This window comes from Muntiacus reevesi, chromosome 1 (assembly GCF_963930625.1).
Source record: "Muntiacus reevesi chromosome 1, mMunRee1.1, whole genome shotgun sequence".
Lineage (NCBI taxonomy): Eukaryota > Metazoa > Chordata > Mammalia > Artiodactyla > Cervidae > Muntiacus > Muntiacus reevesi.
Window position 1 is genome coordinate 78,816,620 of NC_089249.1, and position 22,070 is coordinate 78,838,689.

Here is a 22,070-nt window from a genome sequence, read left to right on the forward strand (position 1 = left end):
GCCTCTGGCATAGCTCGCCGGCTCGCCTAAACGTGCCAGAGCGCGCCGCAGGCTGGAAGGCCGCGGGCGGGGCGCTGTCCGTGGTGCTGAAGCCGCTCCCGCGCCGCCCGCGCCTGGCGGGAGAGGAGCCCAGGGTGTGCGCACAGCCTTTGGTGCTGCCGTGATAATCTCCACGGCGGTTCCCCCGGCTCCAAGAGCGAGAAGGAACCCGCTTCTCGCTTATCCCGGTCTGAGCAGGCGGAGGCTTTTCCGGCTGCTCTTCCAGGGAATACAATTGGGACGGTGAGGGGGAGGAGTCTCCGCCCCGGAGGCGGAAGCGCCAGAGCTCAGAATAAAAGGGGTCCCTGGGTGGGGTATTCTCCTGCTGGTCCTGCTTAGTTAGAGTGTGCGTGAGGAGGAAGAAGGGGGGCTCACCAGACGGTGGAGGAGTTCTGAAACCCCAGAGTTGAGGCAGGACCTGGAAGGGTCTGAAAAGGCTCAGGAAGAAAGAGCAAGGAAGACAAACAGGTCAGGACCGGGTAAGCACCCGGGACCAAAGGCCAGAATGAGGGGAGTGGGAGTCAAAAAGAGTTTCTCACCTTCCTTTTTTTCTCTTACCAAACCCAAATGCTCCTGCTTCCCGGGAAGGCTGAGGATGCAGCCAAGACAATGCACTTAGGCCCTTAGAGAATGAGATGGAGGACTGTAGGTTTGCTATTTTAAGAAAGCAAACAATTTGGAGTCTAGAAACAGGATCCCCTCATCTGTTCCCTTCCATACCTCCACAGAAGGCATCCAGGGGATCTAAGGTGGGGACATGTGGACATCTGAAAAGAAGGTGACCTTCAAGAGTGGAAGGGTAAGTGGCCCTTATCAATTAGCCTTTCTCACCCACATTCTGTTCCTCTCCAGTCTTTGACTTCTGTGTGACAAGGGGGAATCAGAGGATGATTTCATAGAAACCAGCCCAAGAATGAAGCTAACACAAAGGAAAGCAAAGATGAGACAGAGAGAGGTGTCAAAACTCAATGACATCTTTGATCTTAAAAGCCCCGAACTTTTAACTTCTGAGCCAATAAAGGTTTCCCTTTTTTCTTAGGTGGATTTTTTTCAGTTTCAACCAAAAGATTCCTGACTAAAGCAGCCTTATCATACATCAAGGCACTGTCTTGTTCCAGCTCTGCCGACTCCTTCAACCTCCTCTGGGCCAGTACCTGCAGCCCCACACTCCTCATGGTAATGTCTTTATTTATTTTTGAAATAAACCTTTTTTCTTTCTTTCCTTCTTTTATTTTTAAATTTATTTGGCTGCACTGGGTCTCCATTGCTGCATGTGGGATCTTAGCTGTGACATGCGGGATCTAGTTCCCTGACCAGGGATGGAACCCAGGCCCCCTGCATTGGGAGCACTAAATCTTAACTACTGGACCCATCCTGCATGCTTCAGGGCCTTTTAAACATTCAGTTCTGTTGATTCTGTTTTCACCCATTTCCTGTCAGCCACTGTCTACTTTGAACACCTGACAGAAACATCAGTTCCTTAAGGAAGCTATGCCTGACCAAAGATTAGGTCAGGTGCCCTGAGACATGTTTCCTGAGGATGATAAATAAGTAAATAAATCAATATAAGGTGGTAGCTATCTCTCCTCCTAGATTTTGAATCAGCACAGTGCCTGGCATATTTTGAGGGTTCAACAAATAAGCCAAAGGGCTGGTACAGGACTGAAATCTTTTAACATGTAGAGAAAAATTCCTCTCTAAAAGCTCAGCCAAAAGCAATTTATATACATGTACTTAGTTGCTGGAATTGAGAAGGAAAAGCAAAACAAGTATCAGCAAAGGGCTAGAGAGGATGTGGGATGACTACAGTCTCCATAAGGTACATGGAAAGAAAGTGAAAGTGTTAGTCGCTCAGTTGTGTCCGACTGTCTGCGACCCCATGGTCTGTCCATGGAATTCTCCAGGTAAGAATACTGGAGTGGGTTGTCATTCCCTTCTCCAGGTGATCTTCCCGACTTGGGGATAGAATTCAGGTTTCTTCCATTGCAGGCAGATTCTTTACCATCTGAGCTACCAGGGAAGCCCAAAGCATGTGGAAGTGGCCATAAATCTGCACCACAAGCTCCAGGGCATATACATGTGCAAACATGTTATCATCTCTTAAGAATTCAAGAAATCTTAGAACCAAGGAAAGAAGTGGAGAATAAAAGCCTTACGAAAAAGGGAAGGAATGTGTGTAGTCAGTCCACTTGGGAAAAGGGTCAAGGGTGGGAAGAAGACTTTCCTCCCTGCCCTCTCTGCCTTCAACAATTCAGATCAATTGTTGGGTATCTACTGTTTAGTTATCAAAGATGCAGTGATCAAAAAGACTTAGTCCCAGCTACTAAGGAGATCACAGTTTGGTGGCAAAGACTTGTGACACCATGTGGTGGCTGATCTAAAAGAGTGTAAACAAGGTGCTTTGGAAGTATGGATGAGAGAGAGGTTCATAGTGCCTTGAGCCTGGAAGGGGTAGAGATGAAAATTGAGATTTGAAAGATGAGAAAGCCAATAAGACAAAAGTGGCTAAAAGGCATTTCAAATTCCTAAAAGAGAGACACGGAGCTTTACATGTAGATAGTGCTCAGTATTTTCCTCTTTCAGTGAATGCTGGGTGATAGAAGAAGGCTGCAAAAGTCTTCTTTTATGAAAGTCTCTCTCTGGAGTGGTTGCTTGTCTCTGTATTGACAGACTGGAAAGTCATTTGCTTCCTTGAGGCCCTTGGTCACTCCCTGATGCTCCTTTCTGGTCAGTTTGGGCAGCCTGTTCGCCTTGGCCTCTACCTTTTCTTTTAAAATTTCTCAGCTTTTATTCTGAGTCCTCTGAGCACAACCACCCAGTAGTGGAGGAGAGCTGGAACATCCTTCCTGCCTTCTTCATGTCTCCACACACACCCCTCCCATATATATCTACCAGGAAGAGAGGACAGGCCCAGAACCACACAAGGTGATGGATACATGTAGGAGTATCAGTCCTCAGGCAAAACAGTGACTAGGCAAGGTTTTGGTGGGACACACCCAAGGCCTCTGACGGTGAGGAACATTTTTTTTGAAAGGCATTACAATGTTCAGTTCAGTCAGTTCAGTCACTCATTGTGTCTGACTCTTTGTGACCCCATGGACTGCAGCACGCCAGGCTTACTTGTCCATCACCAACTCCCAGAGCTTACTCAAACTCATGCCAATTGAGTCACTGATGCCATCCAACCATCTCATGCTCTGTCGTCCCCTTTCTCTTCCCACCTTCAATCTTTCCCAGCATCAGTGTCTTTTCCAATGAGTTAGTTCTTTGCATCAGGTGGCCAAAGTATTGGACTTTCAACTTCAGCATCAGTCCTTTCAATGAATATTCAGGACTAATTTCCTTTAGGATTGACTGGTTTGATCTCCTTGCAGTCCAAGGGACTTTCAAGAGTCTTCTCCAATACCACAGTTCAAAAGCATCAATTTTTCAGCACTCAGCTTTCTTTATAGTCCAACTCTCACATCCATACATGACTACTGGAAAAACCATAGCTTTGACTAGACGGACCTTTGTTGGCAAAGTAATATCTCTGCTTTTTAATATGCTGTCTAGATTGGTCATAGCTTTTCTTCCAAGGAGCAAGCATCTTAATTTCATGACTGCAGTCACCATCTGCAGTGATTTTGGAGCCCAAGAAAATAAAGTCTGTCACTGCTTCCATTGTTTCCCCATCTATTTGCCATGAAGTGATGGGACCAGATGCCATGATCTTAGTTTTAAGATTTTTTTTTTTTTAGTTTTAAGATTTTTAAGATGGTTGAGTTTTAAGCCAACTTTTTCACTCTCCTCTTTCACTTTCATCAAGAGGCTCTTTAGTTCCTCTTCGCTTTCTGCCATAAGGGTGGTGTCATCTGCATATGTGAGGTTATTGATATTTCTCCTGGCAATCTTGATTCCAGCTTGTGCTTCATCCAGCCTGGCATTTTGCATGATGTACTCTGCATATAAGTTAAATAAGCAGGGTGACAATATATAGCCTTGATGTACTCCTTTCCCGATTTGGAACCAGTCTGTTATTCCATGTACAGTTCTGTTGTTTCTTGACCTGCATACAGATTTCTCAGGAGGCAGGTCAGGTGGTCTGGTAATCCCATCTCTTGAAGAATATTCCACAGTTTGTTGTGATCCACACTGTCAAAGGCTTTGGCGTAGTCAATAAAGCCAAAGTAGATGTTTTTCTGGAACTCTTATCGATTTTTCGATGATCCAACGGATGTTGGCAATAACATTACAATGTTATTTCTCTATTTAAGATACTTTAAGTTTAAAACTTTATTACTAGAGTAATGCAAATCTATGAAGAGCAATTGGAAAACACAAATTAACAAAACACAAACTAGATTCATAATCTTACCTCTTAGGAAGAAAAACAATGTTTGCATTTCATATATATATCTGTATGTGTGTGTGTATATATATATATATACACATACCCAATTATCTATATGTACTTAGATATAACTGTCTTCCCAGGTAGCACTAGTGGTAAAGAACCTGCCTGCCAATGCAAGAGATGTAACAGATTTGGGTTCAATCCCTGGGTCTGGAAGATCCCCTGAAGCAGGAAATAGCAACCCACAGCAGTATTCTTGCCTGAAGAATCCCATGGACAGAGGAGCCTCGTGGGCTACAGTCCATACGGTCACAAAGAACTGGACGACTGAAGCAACTTAACTTGTTCACTTAGATATACATGCAAAAAGCATATAAATTATGTGTACAACTAGATAAAATTTCACAACATGAACACAGCCTTGTAACTCCCACCCAGATTTTTAAAAAGAGAGAATGTTAGCAATATCCAGAAGCCCCCCACTATATTCCCTGTCAGGCTTTATTCCAGCTTCTTCAAAAACAGGGGGAAGGAGGAATAGAGAGTGACTCCCTAACATGTACTGCTTGAAGTTCAGGAACTAGAGAGCGGTAATGGTTACCCAGCTTTGTGAATGTAGTACATGTCACTGAACTGTACATTTGAAAATGGTTAAAATGGTAAATTTTATGTTATGGGTAATTTCTAACAATTTTTTTAATGACCAAAAAAGTAAATACTATTCTGACATAACAACATAGATTAACTTTGCCTCTGAATTTTATATAAATAGAATCATAATCTTTTGTAATTTTTTTCAATAGTGAGAATCACTATTGAATCACTATTTCAATATTGAGAATCACTATTTCAATAGTGAGAATAGTGAGCATTGTTGAATGCAGTTGTAGTTCATCATCTTCATTGCTATAGAATATTCCATTGTATAAATGCACCACTGTTTATCCATTTCACCACTGATAGATATTTGGGTTGTTTTCTATTTCAGACTATTACAAATAACACCACTTTGAACATTCTTGTTCATGTTTTTAGTATACAAATATATGTGTTTCCATTTACTTATTAAAAAGGAAAAAAAAGAAAAAAAGAAAAAAAAATAAAAAGGAGCACACTGTAAAATAACTTTGTGACCTTCTTTTTTAATTTAATTTATTTATTTTGGGCTGCACCAGGAAGCTTGTGGGATCTTAGTTCCTTGTCCAGGGATTGAATCCCAGGCCCATGGCAGTGAACGCACTGAGTCCTAACCACTAGACTATCAAGGAATTCCCACAGCCTTCACTTTTCATGTACTATTTCTGAAAGCTCTCTCCATGTCAGTATTTGATAACTATTTTAAAATAGTCTTATGTCAATCTACTTGATCAAATATTTGATAACTATTTTTCATAGCTGCATAGTATCCCATTATGGGTAAATGTTTGCACACACCTTTAATAGTTTCCAAGTGAAAGTGCTGAGTCAAAGGTTTTTTAAATTTTCTTATTATTTAATCATTTATTGCTGAAATGAGCTCCAGAAGGACTGATAATATTAGAGTGACCCTGGGGCTCCAGGCTAAAGCACCTATGATCAACACCTCTACAATCTTGCCTGTGCTGACCCCTTCCTTTTCTTCTTCCCCGCCTCTCAGTCATTCCTCCTTTGTCTTAGGCCTTTCTGCCCAACCTCCTATTTTAGGACCAGTTCTTTAAAAACATCCCCCCCCCCCATTTCCATCTAAGTAACTTTTCTTAGTACTTTCACACACTTTCTTGGGAGTTAATCCTGACTATTAGCTCCCTTCAAGACCTTTACCCTCCTTCATCCCTCTTATTGCATTTTTCACATTGTATTACAGTTGATTATACCTGGTTCCACTTCATCCATTACTATGTGTTTCAAAGAGCAACTGGAAAAGGAGTAAGTCAAGGCTGTATATTGTCACCCTGCTTATTTAACTTATACGAAGAGTACATCATACACAATGCCAGGCTGGATGAAGCACAAGCTGGAATCAAAATTGCCAGGAGAACTATCAATAACTTCACATAGGCAGATGACACTACCCTTATGGCAGAAAGCGAGGAGGAACTAAAGAGCCTCTTGATGAAAGTGAAAGAGGAGAGTGAAAAAGCTGTTTTAAAACTCAACATTCAGAAAACTAAGATCATGGCATCCGGTCCCATCACTTCATGGCAAGTAGATGGGGAAACAATGGAAATAGTGACAGACTTTATGATCTTGGGCTCCAAAATCACTGCAGATGGTGGCTGCAGCCATGAAATTAAAAGACACTTGCTCCTTGGAAGGAAAGCTATGACCAACCTAGACAGCATATTAAAAAGCAGAGACATTACTTTGCTGACAAAGGTCCGTCTAGTCAAAGCTATGGTTTTTCCAGTAGTCTTGTGTGGATGTGGGAGTTGAACCATTAAGAAAGCTGAGCGCCAAAGAATTGATGCTTTTAAACTGTGGTACTGGAGAAGACTTTTGAGAGTCCCTCGGACTGCAAGGAGATCAAACCAGTCAATCCTAAAGGAAATTAGTCCTGAATATTCATTGGAAGGACTGATGCTGAAGCTCCAATATTTTGGCCACCTGATGTGAAAAACTGACTCATTTGAGAAGACCCTGATGCTGGGAAAGATTGAAGGCGGGAGGAGAAGGGGACGACAGAGCATGAGATGGTTGGATGGCATCAACGACTCGACAAACATGAGTTTGAGCAAACTCTGGGAGATGGTGATGGACAAGGAAGCCTGGCGTGTTGCAGTCCATGGGGTCACAAAGAGTCAGACACAACTGAGTGACTGAACTGAACTGCACTGGAGCAGGAGCAAGAAACACAACAAAAATGATAAAATGAGGCGCAGCTGTCATGTGAGGAGCCAGGAATCAAGACAGGCTCTCCGCACTGGGAACTAGCTTCTTTGTCTCTGCATCCCCTGTGTTTAGTACAGTTCCTGGCAAAGAGCAAGTCCTCAGACGTGTTTGTTGAGTTGGTGACAAAATGCTACGCTTTGGGAGCAAGTCAAAGGAGAAAACTGTTCACTCTGCCCCAAACAAGTGCATCTGTTCACTCTGAAAACACATGACCTTCTGCAGAAAAAAAAAAAAAAAATCTTCACAATTCATTTTCCATAGAGCAGCCAGAGTGATCTTTTTTTTAAGGCTGTGTGTGTGTGTGTGTGTGTGTGTGCGCGCGCGCACGCACCATGCTGCATGTCTAGTTCCCCTACGAGGCATCAAAATCAAACCTGACCCCACGGCAGTGAAAGCACCAAGTCCTAACCACTCGACCACCATGGAATTCCCCAAAGTGATCTTTTAATATTTTAAATCAGATCATGCTACTCCCTGCTTAAAATCTTTCGTTTCCCACTGCACTTTGAATAAAACTCAGCAAATCACTGTGGTCTCTATTCTTCACTGGCCTCATCTCCTGCTCCCTCCTTCTTGTCTTTCACGAGACTCAAGGTATGCTGATCCTCTATTTTAAAAAAAAAAAAAAAAACGAGCTCTTACTGTGTGCACTGGACTGAGCACTTTTTATGTTTTCTCACTTAATCCTCCCAACAATCTTATAAGGTAAGTACTATTATAGTTTCCATGTTACAGATGCTGAAAGAGAAGCATGGCAGGCTAAGTAACTTGCTAAAGGCCACACCTTTAGCAACTGACAGAGCTGAGGTTTGAAGCCCATGATCTCAGCCAGTATATAATGAGCTTCCTGCTTCCAGATCACACCACCTTCGTTCTCAGGGTCTTGGAGGTTGGCTGTCTCTCCTGGAATGCTCTTTGCCAGGCCCTCCCAGGCCATCCTTCTCTTCATCAGAGATCAGCTCAAACCCCACCTCCCTAGGGAGACCTTCGCTGACTACTGGACTTAAAATAATCCCCAGTCATTCGCTCCCACATGACCCTACCAGTCTGATAGTCCTCTGGTTATTTTATTCATTTGTTTATTGTGTAGCTCCTTGCACTTAGAATGTTAGTACCACGAGAACTGGGGTACTGTTTGTCTACTGCTATATATTTGTGGTCTTCCCAGGTGGCACTAGTAGTAAAGAATTCACCTGCCAATGCAAGAGAATTAAATAAAGAGAGATTTATTATGCAAGAAATAAATCGAACAAGGGTTCGATCCCTGGTCAGGAAGATCTCCTGGAGGAGGGCATGGCAACCCACTCCAGTATTCTTGCCTGGAGAATCCCCATGGACAGAGGAGCCTGACAGGCTACAGTCCATAGGGTCACAGAGTCAGACACGACTGAAGTGAACGAGCAAGAAATGTGCTCTGTGCCCAGCACTGTAAGATGTGTTCATCATCTTACATCGCCCATTTCATCTATACTGACACAATGATCCACAGTGCAAGACAGAGTGTCATACTATTTTACAGATAAGGAAACTGCATTTCACAAAAATTAAATGACTTGCCCAGGGTCACATAGGTACCAAAGCAGAGAAGTTCAAATCTAAACCCGGTTCTGTCTGACTCCCCAGTCTGTGCTCTGCCCAATCAGCTGTGCTTCCCCACTTTATGGCCTAATTCAAAGGACAGCTGTAGCTGATTCTCCAATTAACACCAATGGCTCTGCCTCTTTCCCACACTCAGAACCCACACTCCACTGGATGTCCAGAAGATTGTCCACATCCCCCTCCCTCTACACACTCGATGTGTTTGTAACCCAACTCTCCACCTCTCCCACAAAACTTAGCTGTCCTTTGAGAAGCCTTACTGTTAGTGCTTCTACTATTAATTACCCAGGCATCTAGAGCTTCTCAAAATTCTAGTGACATTTTTATCTTCCTCCATCCTAAAGCCCAAGATTTAACCCCTGTCTAGCTTACCTACACCACTGTCTCTTCCTCACCCTAATCACAAGCCTTCTTTCTTTTTCTCCAACTTGCCATGGTTCTACCTCAGTATCTCTACACATACTGTCTCTTCTGCTCAGTGTCCAGTCCTTCCTCCTTCTTTAGTTAATTCTATTATCCTTCAGAATTTAACGTGTCACTTGTTCAGGAAAGCCTTCCCAGATCTCTAGTCTTACTCTTTGAGGCACTTACCATAGTTGCAATTAAGTGATTGAATGTGTAACAAACAATTTATGAATTTATCTGACTTTCTCCCAGGCTGAATGCATGGGAAAGGTGAAGACTGAGTCTGTCTCACTCAATGCTGCATCCTCAGTGCGTCACATGTCATAGGTGATCAGGACGTATTTGTTCTTCTCTATGTGAGTTTGCTTTATCAACTCTCCCTTTATCATGTCTGTGTCCACCAACAGAACGTAAGTTCCAAGGGCAGGGATTTTTGTTGTTGTTGTTGTTGTTTTATTCACTCCTGTTCCCCAGCACCCAAGTGTTCATTAAATGAACATATCTATAACTTCCTTTCCACTTCTAATGCCCTTGCCCTACACATATCAGCAGACACCAGACATCACTCCCCACTAGGCTTTTAGATGCCAGAGCACTCTCCTGGCCAGAGAGCTGAAATGCTGAAGACACCAGCAGAGGAAGTGACAGATCTCATCCTAGTGACCATGACTTGAGTTTCCTCCCTGGGGACTTGGGAGTCTGCAAAACCATGAGACTGTCTCATCATATTGTTTTCCTCTAATTAAAACTCTTCATACAATATGGTTCATCAGTACCATCTTTCTAGGTTCCATATATATGCATTATATATGCATTGATATACCATATTTGTTTTTCTCTGACTTACTTCACTCAGCATGGCAGAAATAAAACCAATATTATAAAGGAAGCCAGGATCTTCCAAATAGCAGCATTTGTGATTTCCTTGGGTAAGGGTTGGTGTCAGCAACATGTGAAAACTTCTTGAGAAAGCATCAGTGGAAGGCAGAGAGGGGTGAGGCATGGACTTTGGAGACATGCTCAGGAACTCTGCTTACTAGCTGTAAATCCTTGGGTAATCCCTCCTTTTCCTGATTGTAGGACAGGGATAAAAATGCTTCCCTTATAATACTGTTGGGAAGGGAAGGGTAGTGTTTAGAAAGATTTGCAGAATACCCTGACTTAGGAAGTGTTCAATAAACGGGACTTGTAAAAAAAATTGATTTAGTTGATTTACAATACTGTGTTAGTTTCAGATGTACAACAAAATGACTCAGTTACACTCGTCTTTTGGTGTTATCTTTTTGACCTTTTATACTGTTCATGAGGTCCTCACCGCAAGTATACTCAGGTGGTTTGCCACTCCCTGAGGAATTGGTTTGAGGGCATAAGAGAGGGTGTCAGAGAATAAGATGGCTGGATGCCATGACCCATGCAATGGACATGAACTTGGGCAAACTCCTGGGCAAACTCCAGGAGATGGTGAGGGACAGGGAGGCCTGGCTTGCTGCAGTCCATGGGTCACTACGAGTCAGACACAACTGGGCGACTGAACATGTATATATTGGGCTGGCCAAAAAGTTCGTTCAGGTTTCTCCATACAATGTTACAGAAAAACTCCAGCGAACATTTTGGCCAACCCAATTTTTTTCCCCCATCATTTTCTATTACAGGTTAACACGAGATACTGAATATACTTCAATTAACAGGAATTCTTAGCACAGCCTTTTATGCTGCCAATTTGCACATTCATAAAAGTGACATGTAGCTAACTGTCCAATCTCCCAAAAGGAGATAAATCATCTTTGAATACCCGGAACCCAATTTAGCCAATGAAGGCCTTTACCAACCTCCACTGACAACATAAATGAGTAGCCCAGAACAAAGCATCAAGGTGCACAGTTAAGTTCCCACAACGACTAACTCATTTTAGTCCAAGTGAAAGGAGAAGGTAGCAATCCGGCCAGCTGCTCAAGTGCCGAGTTGGCTCAGTAGAACCCATCAGGCCCTACCTGGGCTAACACCTGCCCTTGGAAGAGGAACGCCAACTACGGGTCTCTGGAATCTCAGCCAGCTTTGTCCTTTGTGATAGTGCCACCTAGCGAGGCCCTGGAAGCACTGCCGCCTACACCGGCTATGCCAGGACCACTGCGACAAGTCCAACAGACTTTGGACTGGGATTGTGGTCTCCTTTCATTTTATTGCCGGGTTAAAGGTTTAGACTAGTGACGTCCTCCTTCCATGACCCTGCAGAGGAAGCTTGTGTTGTCCCTCCCCGACCCACGTTCAGACCCAAAGGGACTGATAAGCGCGAAGAGTCAGCTATCGACTACCCGTCGTGCAGCATTGACCAGCGATCACTCTGCGACCTCCTCGCATCCACCCCTCGGGAGCAGGCAAAGCAAGCATTAGCATCCTCATCAAAATCACTGCACAGATGAGAAAACTCAGGGAAGGTGGTTAACCCAAGGTCACAAAACATCCGGGATGACAACCCAAGCCTCCTGTAACCGGGTCCCCGGCTCCTTCCCCAATCACACGCCCCTCCACATTTCAGGGTGGCCCCAAGGGAACAGAGCCTCGGGGACCGTGCGCCAAGGACAGGCGTGTGGGTGCAGGATAGAGATGATACAGAGGCGACCGCAGCCCTCCCTCTTTCTTCTCTGCTCACTGAGAGCCCTACATGTTCACCACGGCTCCGGGTGGGGGAAGAAGGGCCCAGAGCAGGAAACACAGTCCCGCGCAGGTAGCCCCTGGGAGCACGCGGCGCCGGGTCACGTGAGAGAGGCTCGCCGGTGAGGGCTCTAGCACGCACGCACGCCGTACGTAAACACGTACTGAGACGCTGAAGGCGGCGAGCCCGAAGCCCCGGGTCACATGTGGAGGGTGGTTGTACAGAACAAGGGGGCGGGAAGGAGAGAGGTGTCACGTGAAGGAGGTCGGAGCAGTGAGATCACGTGACGGGGACGGAGGCGGGGCCGCCGAAGAGGAGGAGGAGGAGGGGCGCGCGGCTTCCGGCGGTGGGGGGGGCCGGCGAGCGGAGGGGGGGGCCCTGTCCCGGAGGTGGCGGCGGCGCCATCTTGGCGAAGGGGGGATCAGGAAGTGCGGACCGCGGCGGCGGCGGCGGCGGCGGCGGAGCCCGGAGCGGAGGCCGGAGGCTCCCGGCCCGCCGGCCCCGGAGCGGAGCGGAGCGGAGGATGCAGCAGCCGCAGCCGCAGGGGCAGCAGCAGCCGGGGCCGGGGCAGCAGCTGGGGGGCCAGGGGGCGGCGCCGGGGGCCGGGGGCGGCCCGGGGGGGGGCCCGGGGCCGGGGCCCTGCCTGAGGCGGGAGCTGAAGCTGCTCGAGTCCATCTTCCACCGCGGCCACGAGCGCTTCCGCATTGCCAGCGCCTGCCTGGACGAGCTGAGCTGCGAGTTCCTGCTGGCTGGGGCCGGAGGGGCCGGGGCGGGGGCCGCGCCCGGACAGCATCTCCCCTCACGGGGGTCGGTGCCTGGGGATCCCGTCCGCATCCACTGCAACATCACGGTGAGGACCCCCTCGCGTGCGTGTCTCTGGAGTCCTCTTGTCTGGGACTCGGAATCACCCCACACAGCTTTTTGGTCTCGAAAGACCTGGGAGGCCGAATCCCCTCTCGGGGTTCGGCTCTTTTTCTTCAGGTTGCACTTGTTTCTGACGCTTGAGATTCTGCCATGCACCCAGAATCTCTGCCCTTCCATAGTCAGGGACACCCTGACATATGGCGCCTCGACTGCCCCTTTCTATTACCCACCCACATCGCAAGGTTCATCATTTTGGCTCATTTTGGTTACTTCACGACTTTTCTTGACACCTGGGAATGGCCCTCTTCCCCGCGGCCCCCTCACCCCGCAAGGTTCCAAGCCTCTTCATTGACTTCAGCTGGAAGGACCTGGCTTGGAATTCTGTAGATTTCAGAGATTTCCCCCTTCTCAGCAGTACCTTTCATTTAGGACGTTGCCACCTGTGAGATCCCTCCCAGGTGTGTCATTCAGCCCTTCTTCCTCTCTGAATTTTACCGGTGATAGTTTGCGATTCACCGACTCCTTTGCTTCCTCTCCTTTGGATTGCCTTTTATTCTGGTGTAACCTCTAACTCTCCTCCTTTTGCCCCAGCTGGTAGCTGCCACTCCCATCCTGTTCCCTATGGATATCTCCAGTTGCCCTGGGTTGTTACCTTTCCTGATAATGATGGTGATGTGCAAGGGCAATCTCATTTGTTCTGAGTGGTAACAGTTCCTTTTCTCCCAGTGAGCATCATTCCATCCTAGGTGTGCAGGGCTGGGAAGCACCTTACAGGTCTTCTACCTAGGCTATCCTCAAACATTCTGTGAATAGGGTTGGCGTCTGGTAATCTGGGAATACCTGATACTGTGTGGTATGGCACTTAAAATAATTGATACCACCTAGTGTGGTAGTGTTGACCCTGCTGGGAGCACCGGGTACCGAGCCAGGGGACAGTACTTTATCCAGGCAGGCACACTGCAAGTGGGAGTAGTCTGGAGAAAGACAGACTTGTGAATTGTGTGGCACTTGGGGGCCTGAATTCAATTCACATGGTTCTTGTTTACTATCCCTTGTATCAAACCAGGTCAAGGTTTGGTGAGGCAAGCCTCAGCTTGGGTTGGATGGTGCCCCACCAAAACTCACGTGTTCCATTTTCCTCTCTCACTTTTTTTTCATACTAAAAAGTCTCAAGATTGAAGGACTAGGTGTGGCTCTGTGAGCTGACGACTTGAGCATCTTTGATAATTTGTTTTCCTCCAGGATTGAGGATTAGAGCAGTGGCAGAGTTTAAGACCTTTTTAGGAGGTTCCCTTGGTGTATGTGGAAACTTCTGGGATTGATTCTTTACCTGAATTATGCTTTCAATTCCTTAAGGGTAGGTTTGCCCCCTTCTACTTGCCTTCCCAGTTGCCAGAGGCCATCTACTGTCGTTGTCCCTGGAAAGAGGTTAGTTTAGAAGATTCTGAGACTCCCTGTGATCACTATAAAGAAGACTTGGTGTGAACTGGCCCCCTTGATTTGGGCAGAGGGGGAGTCTGGTCAGGCTGCATTTGGCACCACGGCTCAAGAATGCTGGGAATGTTAGCAGCGTAGGCTTCTTTCTCCCAGCTTGCCATGTGGAGCCCTACAGCCTACGCCTGGACTGAGAGGGTGGCAGGTTCCCAAAGGAGAGGTGGGGAGAAGTGGCCTTTGAGGGGTTCTGTTAGGAGTGGAGTGGGAAGATTCTTCCTGCCACCCTTTTACTTTCAGGTTTTAGAGACATAATCTAGTTTTTAATTTTCTCCGTCCCTAGCTAAAATGAAAGTAATCTGTGGTCTCTGGTTTTTTTCTGCCAGTGTGATTGTGATGAGGCCATCCTTTCCTCCACTGATTGAGGAGGGTCGGAGGCCTGGGTGTTGGGTGTGGGAGAACTTAAGGTCTGGAGCTTGTTGAGGCAACACAGGAGGTAGGAAGCCATACTCACTGTCAGCACAGTTCGGCTGTGCGGCTTGTCTGATGTTTACTCTTGAAAGAAAAGGACCAGGCTTCTTGGAAAGGGTCATCACAGGGACTTTTTTCTCCTGGTCTGGGATTTGTTGGGAACCTGCCTGCTGAGCTGGGCTTGTATATGTGTGTTGGGGGAAGGGGGCGGATGGTGGAGAGCAAAGGGACTAGAAGTCTTGGGGCATGGAAGGCAGGCAAAACCTAGCTTTCCCCAGAGTCTCCTGTCCTGACTGCTCTCCCTGCTCTTCCCCCCTTAGGAGTCATACCCTGCGGTGCCCCCCATCTGGTCAGTGGAGTCCGATGACCCTAACTTGGCTGCTGTCTTGGAGAGGCTGGTGGACATAAAGAAAGGGAATACTCTGGTGAGGGGGCCAAGGTGTTGAGGAGGGAGTGCATTTTCCTCCTGTGAGACCCATGCCATGAAAACATCCTGTGAAACATGTGTCTGGAAAGTGGGTGGTGCGGTTGCCTGAACACTTGAGGCAGACGTCCTAGGGGAGTTGCTTCCTGAAGCCACAGGGAGAGCCCTGCACCTGACCCAGGATTCGTCCCGTAAGCTCTTCCCCACAGCACTGTGGTCTGTGAGTTCTAGAGAACTTGGTACCAATTTGGGGGCTGAGATAAGAGCTCACCTGTGTACCTCTCGGTATTGGGGTGGGGAAGGAGTGTTTGATGTCACTGTGATCCCCTACCCCAGCTATTGCAGCATCTGAAGAGGATCATCTCCGACCTGTGTAAACTCTATAACCTCCCTCAGCATCCAGATGTGGAGATGCTGGATCAGCCCTTGCCAGCCGAGCAGGTGAGCACCTGGGGCTTTGAACCCTGTTAGGCAGAGTTACCCCCACAAACAGCACTCAGGAAATACATGTTAATTGAGGTGAACCTGCAGAAGTTTCTCTCCAGTGCTACTGCAGACATGTACATATATCATGATTCAGCCTCTCCTCCAGATGTTCGGAATCTAGCTAAATGGGGCACCAGTAACTTCACCCTCTGATCAAACTCCGTCCTGCGCAAGGTCATCCCTCGGGGGGGTTACCCTTAGCAGTGGGTGACCATTGGCGACCGAGGCCCCGTGTTAAGATCCAAGAATGTGATTCAGCCTAGAGATGCTTGAGTACAGGGGTTCCTGGGGAGATTAAACGGGGATTTGTGAGTGAGGTGGCGGAAACAGCCATGTGCTTTTCTCATTGGTTGGCGTGTAGTGCACTGGTAGTGAAGTCATCCCTGGACTGTCGCTTCCGCGCAGTTCTGACTGGCGGGGAGGCTGGTAGCCTCATGGGCAGGTGCACAGCTTCCAGACCCAGAGGCTCAAGGGAGTAGGTCTGAGGCTACATTCCAGGAAGCCACCAAGGTCTGACCTCCATCTTTTCCCTCCCCACTGCAGTGTACACAGGAAGATGTGTCTTCAGAAGATGAAGATGAAGAGATGCCTGAGGTAGGCTTCTACCCAAGACAGTACTGGTAGGCCTGTCTTTTGGTCAGCAGCTTTGAGAGCCTGCTATGTACAGAGCTCCAGTCTAGACCTGGGGAGAGTGAAATACCAAATGAATAAAGACAGATGTACTGACCTGGGAGGTGGGCAGCAGTGTAGTAGAGACAGGGCACCCACGTCCAACCGCCGAAGATAGGTAAGTGCAAATCTGTTTACACTAAATAGTCACTATGTTAACCTCGGATGGCTTTGTAGTCAGACCTGAGCTTGCATCCTCTATCTTGCAGCTCTCTTGATTGGGGGATTTTACCTATTCTGCTGAAGTACAACCTCTGCAGTTTTCTTATTTATAAAATGGGATGTTAATATCTACTACATAGGGTTGTCTTTAAATAAAGCACTGCATGTGAAAACCTTCATTCAGTACACAAGTGCTAAATGATTGGTGATACTCTCTAAAAACAACTTGGTTAAGAACTTGAACTTCAGAGCCAGGCCAAATTTGATGTGCATCTTAGTTCTGTTAAGAGTTGTATGACTTTGTGGGCATGATAACCTCACCTGGACCTCAGCGTTCTCATTTGGAGTATGGGGGTAATGATAAAATAATGTCATGGTGGTTATAAGAACTAAATGAGCTAGTGTGTCTAGCATCTCAGCAACTAATATAATAATTAGGAAATTAGTATCACCATATCCTGCCAGAGAGAGGAGAACACGATTACCTTGTTTCTCTGCATCCTAGGTTCTGCAAGTTCTGTAACTTTGTCAGGGTCTTAAACTGCACAAAGGGCCCAGGATACATGAAACATTCTCCTGTCAGACTGCAGACAGCCCTCCAAAGTCTGGCTGATATGGGCTTCTCCCCATGTACAATGAACTAGTTCCTCACTTCGAGCAGGGTGAATAGGGGCTGGTTCTGTTCTTGACCTCTGCACTCTGCATTCTGGACCCCCTTCCTTATTTCCATTTTGGCATTGGGTGCCTCTGCCTATCTCCTCAGTCCCTGCACTTGGGAAGGCAGGGCGTTTCTCCCTTAGACCTGGAGTCCTAGGAACTCCTGGGTACAGAAGTCACCTGATGAAACATGAGCTTTGAGTCACGGTGTCAGGCCAAAGTCATTCTAGGAATTAAGGAAGAGTTTGTGCTGCCAAAGGAGAGCTGTAGGGATAGTTGGGCCAGGGTAGGTCTAGGGAACAAGAAAGCAGAGTCTCTGCTTGCTTTCCCTAGACCTTTTCGTAGCCCTGCAGCTTGAGAACTGAATAGGAGAGATTTGCCTCGTCTTTTAGATTGTGAAGGGAGTGGGGCTGGGAGCTTTCCAGCAGTGGAAAGGGTATTGTACTCACTCGACTGCCAGATAGACTGCAGCTGTCTGTCTTCCTCCACCTGCAGCTCTAAGTCATATGGCACTGGAGAAGGGAAAGGCCCTTCTCCACAATGCGTGTTGCTTTCTTTCTTTTATCCCACTCCTACCCCACACATCCCCCTAGGACACAGAAGACCTAGATCACTATGAAATGAAAGAAGAAGAGCCAGCTGAGGGCAAGAAATCTGAAGATGATGGCATCGGAAAAGAAAACTTGGCCATACTAGAGAAAATTAAAAAGAACCAGAGGCAAGATTACTTAAATGTACGTGCCCTCTAGGAGAAGCTGGGCGGAGGGGTTGGCTGGTGCCAGCTGGGAGGTGGTAGGCCATCAGGTGTCAGGGTGGAAACAGCAGCCTCTTTGGTGTGGGTTATCAGTGAGCCTCATCCTTGCCCAACGCCGGGGCATACTGCCGGCCTGCCCCTCAAGCCTAGCACACGACTGAGATGTTCTGTCCTCCGTGTCTCCTTTGTAGGGTGCGGTATCTGGCTCGGTGCAGGCTACTGACCGGCTGATGAAGGAGCTCAGGGATATATACCGATCACAGAGTTTCAAAGGTGGTGAGTTTGCCTCACAGAGGACTCTGAACATGGGCTTTTCAGAAAGGACATGGTGGCAGCGGCAGATACAGGGGTGCTGACCAAGTTCTTAGGCCAAGGATGTAATACCCCTCATAGTGGCTTAGATTGGATGCATGTCTATGTGGGATGAATCTGGAGCCTTTGACCTTTTTTTCTTCTCAGCCTGGACTAGGGATCTGCATCAGGTCCCACTTAACACTGGGACCATCATCTGATAACATCCTTCTTCCTTCCTTCAGGAAACTATGCAGTCGAACTCGTGAATGACAGTCTGTATGATTGGAATGTCAAACTCCTCAAGTAAGTGGGGACTGTGAGATTGGAAAGGAGCTTGAGTAGTGAGTGAAGTCTCCGTGGCGGGAGTCTCCAGGGCCAGTCATCCCGGGAGCAGGTGTGGGCAGTGGCTTGGCTCTCTGCTGCTTGCCCCAGGGGCAGTGGGAGCCTCAAGGCTTCTGAGTTAGACCCAGAGCTGAGCCTAAACTGGTTGCTTCCTAGAGTTGACCAGGACAGCGCTTTGCACAATGATCTCCAGATCCTCAAAGAGAAAGAAGGAGCCGACTTCATCCTACTTAACTTTTCTTTTAAAGTAAGTCCTTCCTTTCCAGTCCCTCTCGGGCGTAGGCATCCTTTCCACCTTCCAGTCCTGCAGAGGGCCCTGACCTTCCCTCCCTGATGACTGCCTCCATCTCTCCCTCAGGATAACTTTCCCTTTGACCCGCCGTTTGTCAGGGTTGTGTCTCCAGTCCTCTCTGGAGGGTGAGTGGCCCAGCAAGGGCAGAGGGTGAGGAAGGGTTGGGGAGCTTTTGCCAGGCACAGCTAACCAACCTTTCTTCTGCAGGTATGTTCTGGGTGGAGGTGCCATCTGCATGGAACTTCTCACTAAGCAGGTGAGCCTGTCTCTCGTTCTTTGCCTGGCTGGCCTGGGCAGGGCTAGGCTGACCTTTACCCCTCACCCTCCCACCAAGGGTTGGGTGATGGGCATAAATGGCCCTTTCATTCTACATGGCAGGGCCTGCACCCACTGACCTGGGCAAATGGGTGATGACTGTTCTGGGAGTGAAGGGCAGGGGCCCTTCCATGGCTGCAGCTGCTCTCTGGAGAACAAGCATCGGGTTTCTCTGGAAAGTCTGCTGACTCGTTTACTCTGCCCACATTGTTACTTAGGGCTGGAGCAGTGCCTACTCAATAGAGTCAGTGATCATGCAGATCAGTGCCACACTGGTGAAGGGAAAAGCACGAGTGCAGTTTGGAGCCAACAAAGTAAGGAGCCCAGCCCCCGACCTGGTGGGACTGGTGGGAGCCGCGTACAGTCAGGGCCGCTAGGAGGCCACAGTGGGACAGAGCCGCAGCGTCAGCCCGTGGGCCTAGTGTACCTGCATGGAGCAGAGCAGGGCCTTGGCCTTGGCCTCAGGGCGGCCTGAGCCTCTGGGGAGAGTGCCGGTCTGGAGGGGGAAAGCTAGGGGGTTGCACCCTGTGGGGCCCCCGGGCAGCCGGTACGTGGTCTGTCAGGGGAGCACGGCGCTGGGAGCTGGTCTCTGGGCGGCAGCAGGGCCACAGCGGGCTGTCCGGCGGCCTGACTGGCGGCTTCCTCTCCCCAGTCTCAGTACAGCCTGACAAGAGCGCAGCAGTCCTACAAGTCCTTGGTGCAGATCCACGAAAAGAACGGTGAGCCTGGGGCCACGGCTTGAGATGCGGACCTTTGCCAAGCCCGAGGTTTCCATCCGCCCCAACAGCAAGAACCCCTTTCGGTTTCTGAGCCTTTTCCACCTGTTAGCACGGCACCTGCCCCTCTTCTCCAAGGAATTCAGTGAGCTGGAGGGTGACGAGTGCCCCCTCCTCCAGTAAGAGCAGTGGCGGCCAGGGCAGGGGTAGATGGGGTGCCGCCCCACCTGCCCGCCGCCCCGGGGGCAGGCTCACCTCACTGGTGTCGTCCTTGTCCCTTTGCTCACAGTCTCCAAGTAGGCAGTTCCTCACCTGCCCATAGACCTTCTCTCCCTGCACCAGGAGGCCCTTTCCAGGATCTTTTCACCTTGGACCCTGGAGGTGTCTTCAGTGATTTGGGCTAGGAGGGTGGGCAAAACAGCCTCCACCTCACTGTTTTCTTCTATTTCTTTACAGGCTGGTACACACCCCCAAAGGAAGATGGCTAACCCAGGAGTGCCATTCCCTTCCTCCTTCCCCAGGCACCACTGGACCAATTACCTTTGAATGCTGTATTTGGATCTCACGCTGCCTCTGTGGTTCCCTCCCTCATTTTTCCTGGACGTGATAGCTCTGCCTATTGCAGGACAATGATGGCTATTCTAAACGCTAAGGAAAAAAAAAAAACAAAAAACACACACAGAACTGTTTCAAGTACTCAAGACTGACTTACAGACCAACCAACCACCTGGCTGGAACCCTTGCTAGCAGGCATTCTTATAAAAGAAACTTTCGAGCCTCCTTATATTGCTGGAAACTCAGCTGTGCTCCAGACTAGAGCCTCCTTACCTATGCTATGGATTTTTAATTTATTTTCTCTTATTTCATGTACACTGCTTTTTTTGGTTACAGTGTATGATGGATGTGTATGAAAAAAAATGTATCTTTGGGAAAACAATTACAGTTTGTTAATTTGAAGATGCTGGTCTTGACTCATCTTTATTTTTATTTCCGTACCTTACCCTTCCCCTATCCCCTGAATTCCTTGAGCAGTCGGGGGAGGGGTACCAGGTTCACTGTGGCTTTGGTAGCCATGAGGGGCTGCACTTCGCTGCTAACGCCAGAGAATGGTGGAGCTGAAGCACATGCCTGCCTCAGCCTGAGGGGCTCTGGAGTGACCAGACTTGTACCCCCTGGGAAGGCAGAGCTCAGCCTGCTGAACCACAAAGCAGGCTGAAATGATGACCCTTATTCTTTAAAGATTTCTAGTCACAGACGTTTTCAAATTTCTTAGAAAAATAACAAGGAGGCCTAAGAGGCTGCTTCACAGAACTACTTTTAAATGAACTGAATAGGGATGGGGCCACAGTCTCAAGCATGTATGTGGTCCTTCCGATCTCAGCAACAGGCTACGTAGCTACCATTCATGTTCACTGGTCCCCGTTCCCAGGAAGTGGCACTGAAGGGCAATGGTTGGAAGCTCCGTTGCTGCTCCTCCTGTCTCTTCCATCATTTATTCTTAACAGAGAAACCAGGCAGAGCTCCGAAGTAAGTTGTTTGGTTTGGAGACTGAATTCTTCTAAGGCACTTTCATAACGTGGGTCCTACTGGAAAGGATTAGCTTTAAGGCGTTTGGTCTACCTGTGTGCCCCACTGAGGCTCAGAACCGCTGTGGAGGCACGTCCATGGGCGGACCTGTCGGTGCTCGGTCTGTCCCTGCTGTGCAAGGACAGGTGTACTGCCTGCCCCTTCTTGTCCGTGAGCTTGCTCGGGGCCAGAGACGGCCTCCTGGGACCTGCCTACGGACCGGACCGGACGGTGACAAACGCCAGAGGCCAAGGATGGTCAAGTGAGGACATGTCTTAGCTCAGACAGCACAGCCATCTGAAACCTCTAGGATGCCAGAGTTCTGTATGCTTTGACACAGCTATTTTAACTTCGGTCACCCCCAGCCCCCACCCCCAACTAAGGGATTTTTCATGTCTTGCTGATTCAAGTGGACACAGAGTTCACCGGAACCACTCAACGCTGCTCTAACCCTACTACACCGACCTGGTACGGGGAGCTCATTTCTGCTGAGGTGGAGATAAAGAGGGCAGGCACCCACAGGGAAACTCATTTCATGGAGCTGAAATCTAGTTCTCAAAGCCTCTGCCTTTTTTCTGAACTTACCACCAGCCCTGGCTGGAACATACTATAGGTTGTGTTTTTAGTAATGTGTGCTGTGAGCTGTCCTCTGTACAATGTATTTTGTAATGTATTTTTCTCATCTACCAAAGGATGAAACAAATAAAATTATTTAAATAGTTTGGCT

General features: G+C 48.1%; 1 protein-coding gene across 1 annotated transcript; it reads left to right on the top strand.

Annotated features, from left to right (window-relative positions):
* The first annotated feature begins 12,304 nt into the window (after positions 1 to 12,304).
* On the top strand, positions 12,305 to 20,734 carry UBE2Q1 (ubiquitin conjugating enzyme E2 Q1). Its single transcript, XM_065903341.1, has 13 exons — positions 12,305 to 12,750; positions 14,987 to 15,091; positions 15,427 to 15,531; positions 16,120 to 16,170; positions 17,658 to 17,798; positions 18,010 to 18,094; positions 18,355 to 18,415; positions 18,611 to 18,701; positions 18,813 to 18,871; positions 18,954 to 19,002; positions 19,280 to 19,375; positions 19,714 to 19,780; positions 20,234 to 20,734. The coding sequence occupies exons 1-13, from the start codon at positions 12,424 to 12,426 to the stop codon at positions 20,263 to 20,265; spliced, it is 1,269 nt and encodes a 422-aa protein (XP_065759413.1). The 5' UTR covers positions 12,305 to 12,423; the 3' UTR covers positions 20,266 to 20,734.
* Positions 20,735 to 22,070: the final 1,336 nt, after the last annotated feature.

Bases quoted from the DNA above. Each gene is read 5' to 3' on its own strand.
- UBE2Q1 (XM_065903341.1), top strand. From the start codon at position 12,424: ATGCAGCAGCCGCAGCCGCAGGGGCAGCAGCAGCCGGGGCCGGGGCAG. The intron at 17,799-18,009 runs GTACGTGCCCTC...TCTCCTTTGTAG, and splicing joins AGAGGCAAGATTACTTAAAT to GGTGCGGTATCTGGCTCGGT. The intron at 19,781-20,233 runs GTGAGCCTGGGG...ATTTCTTTACAG, and splicing joins GCAGATCCACGAAAAGAACG to GCTGGTACACACCCCCAAAG.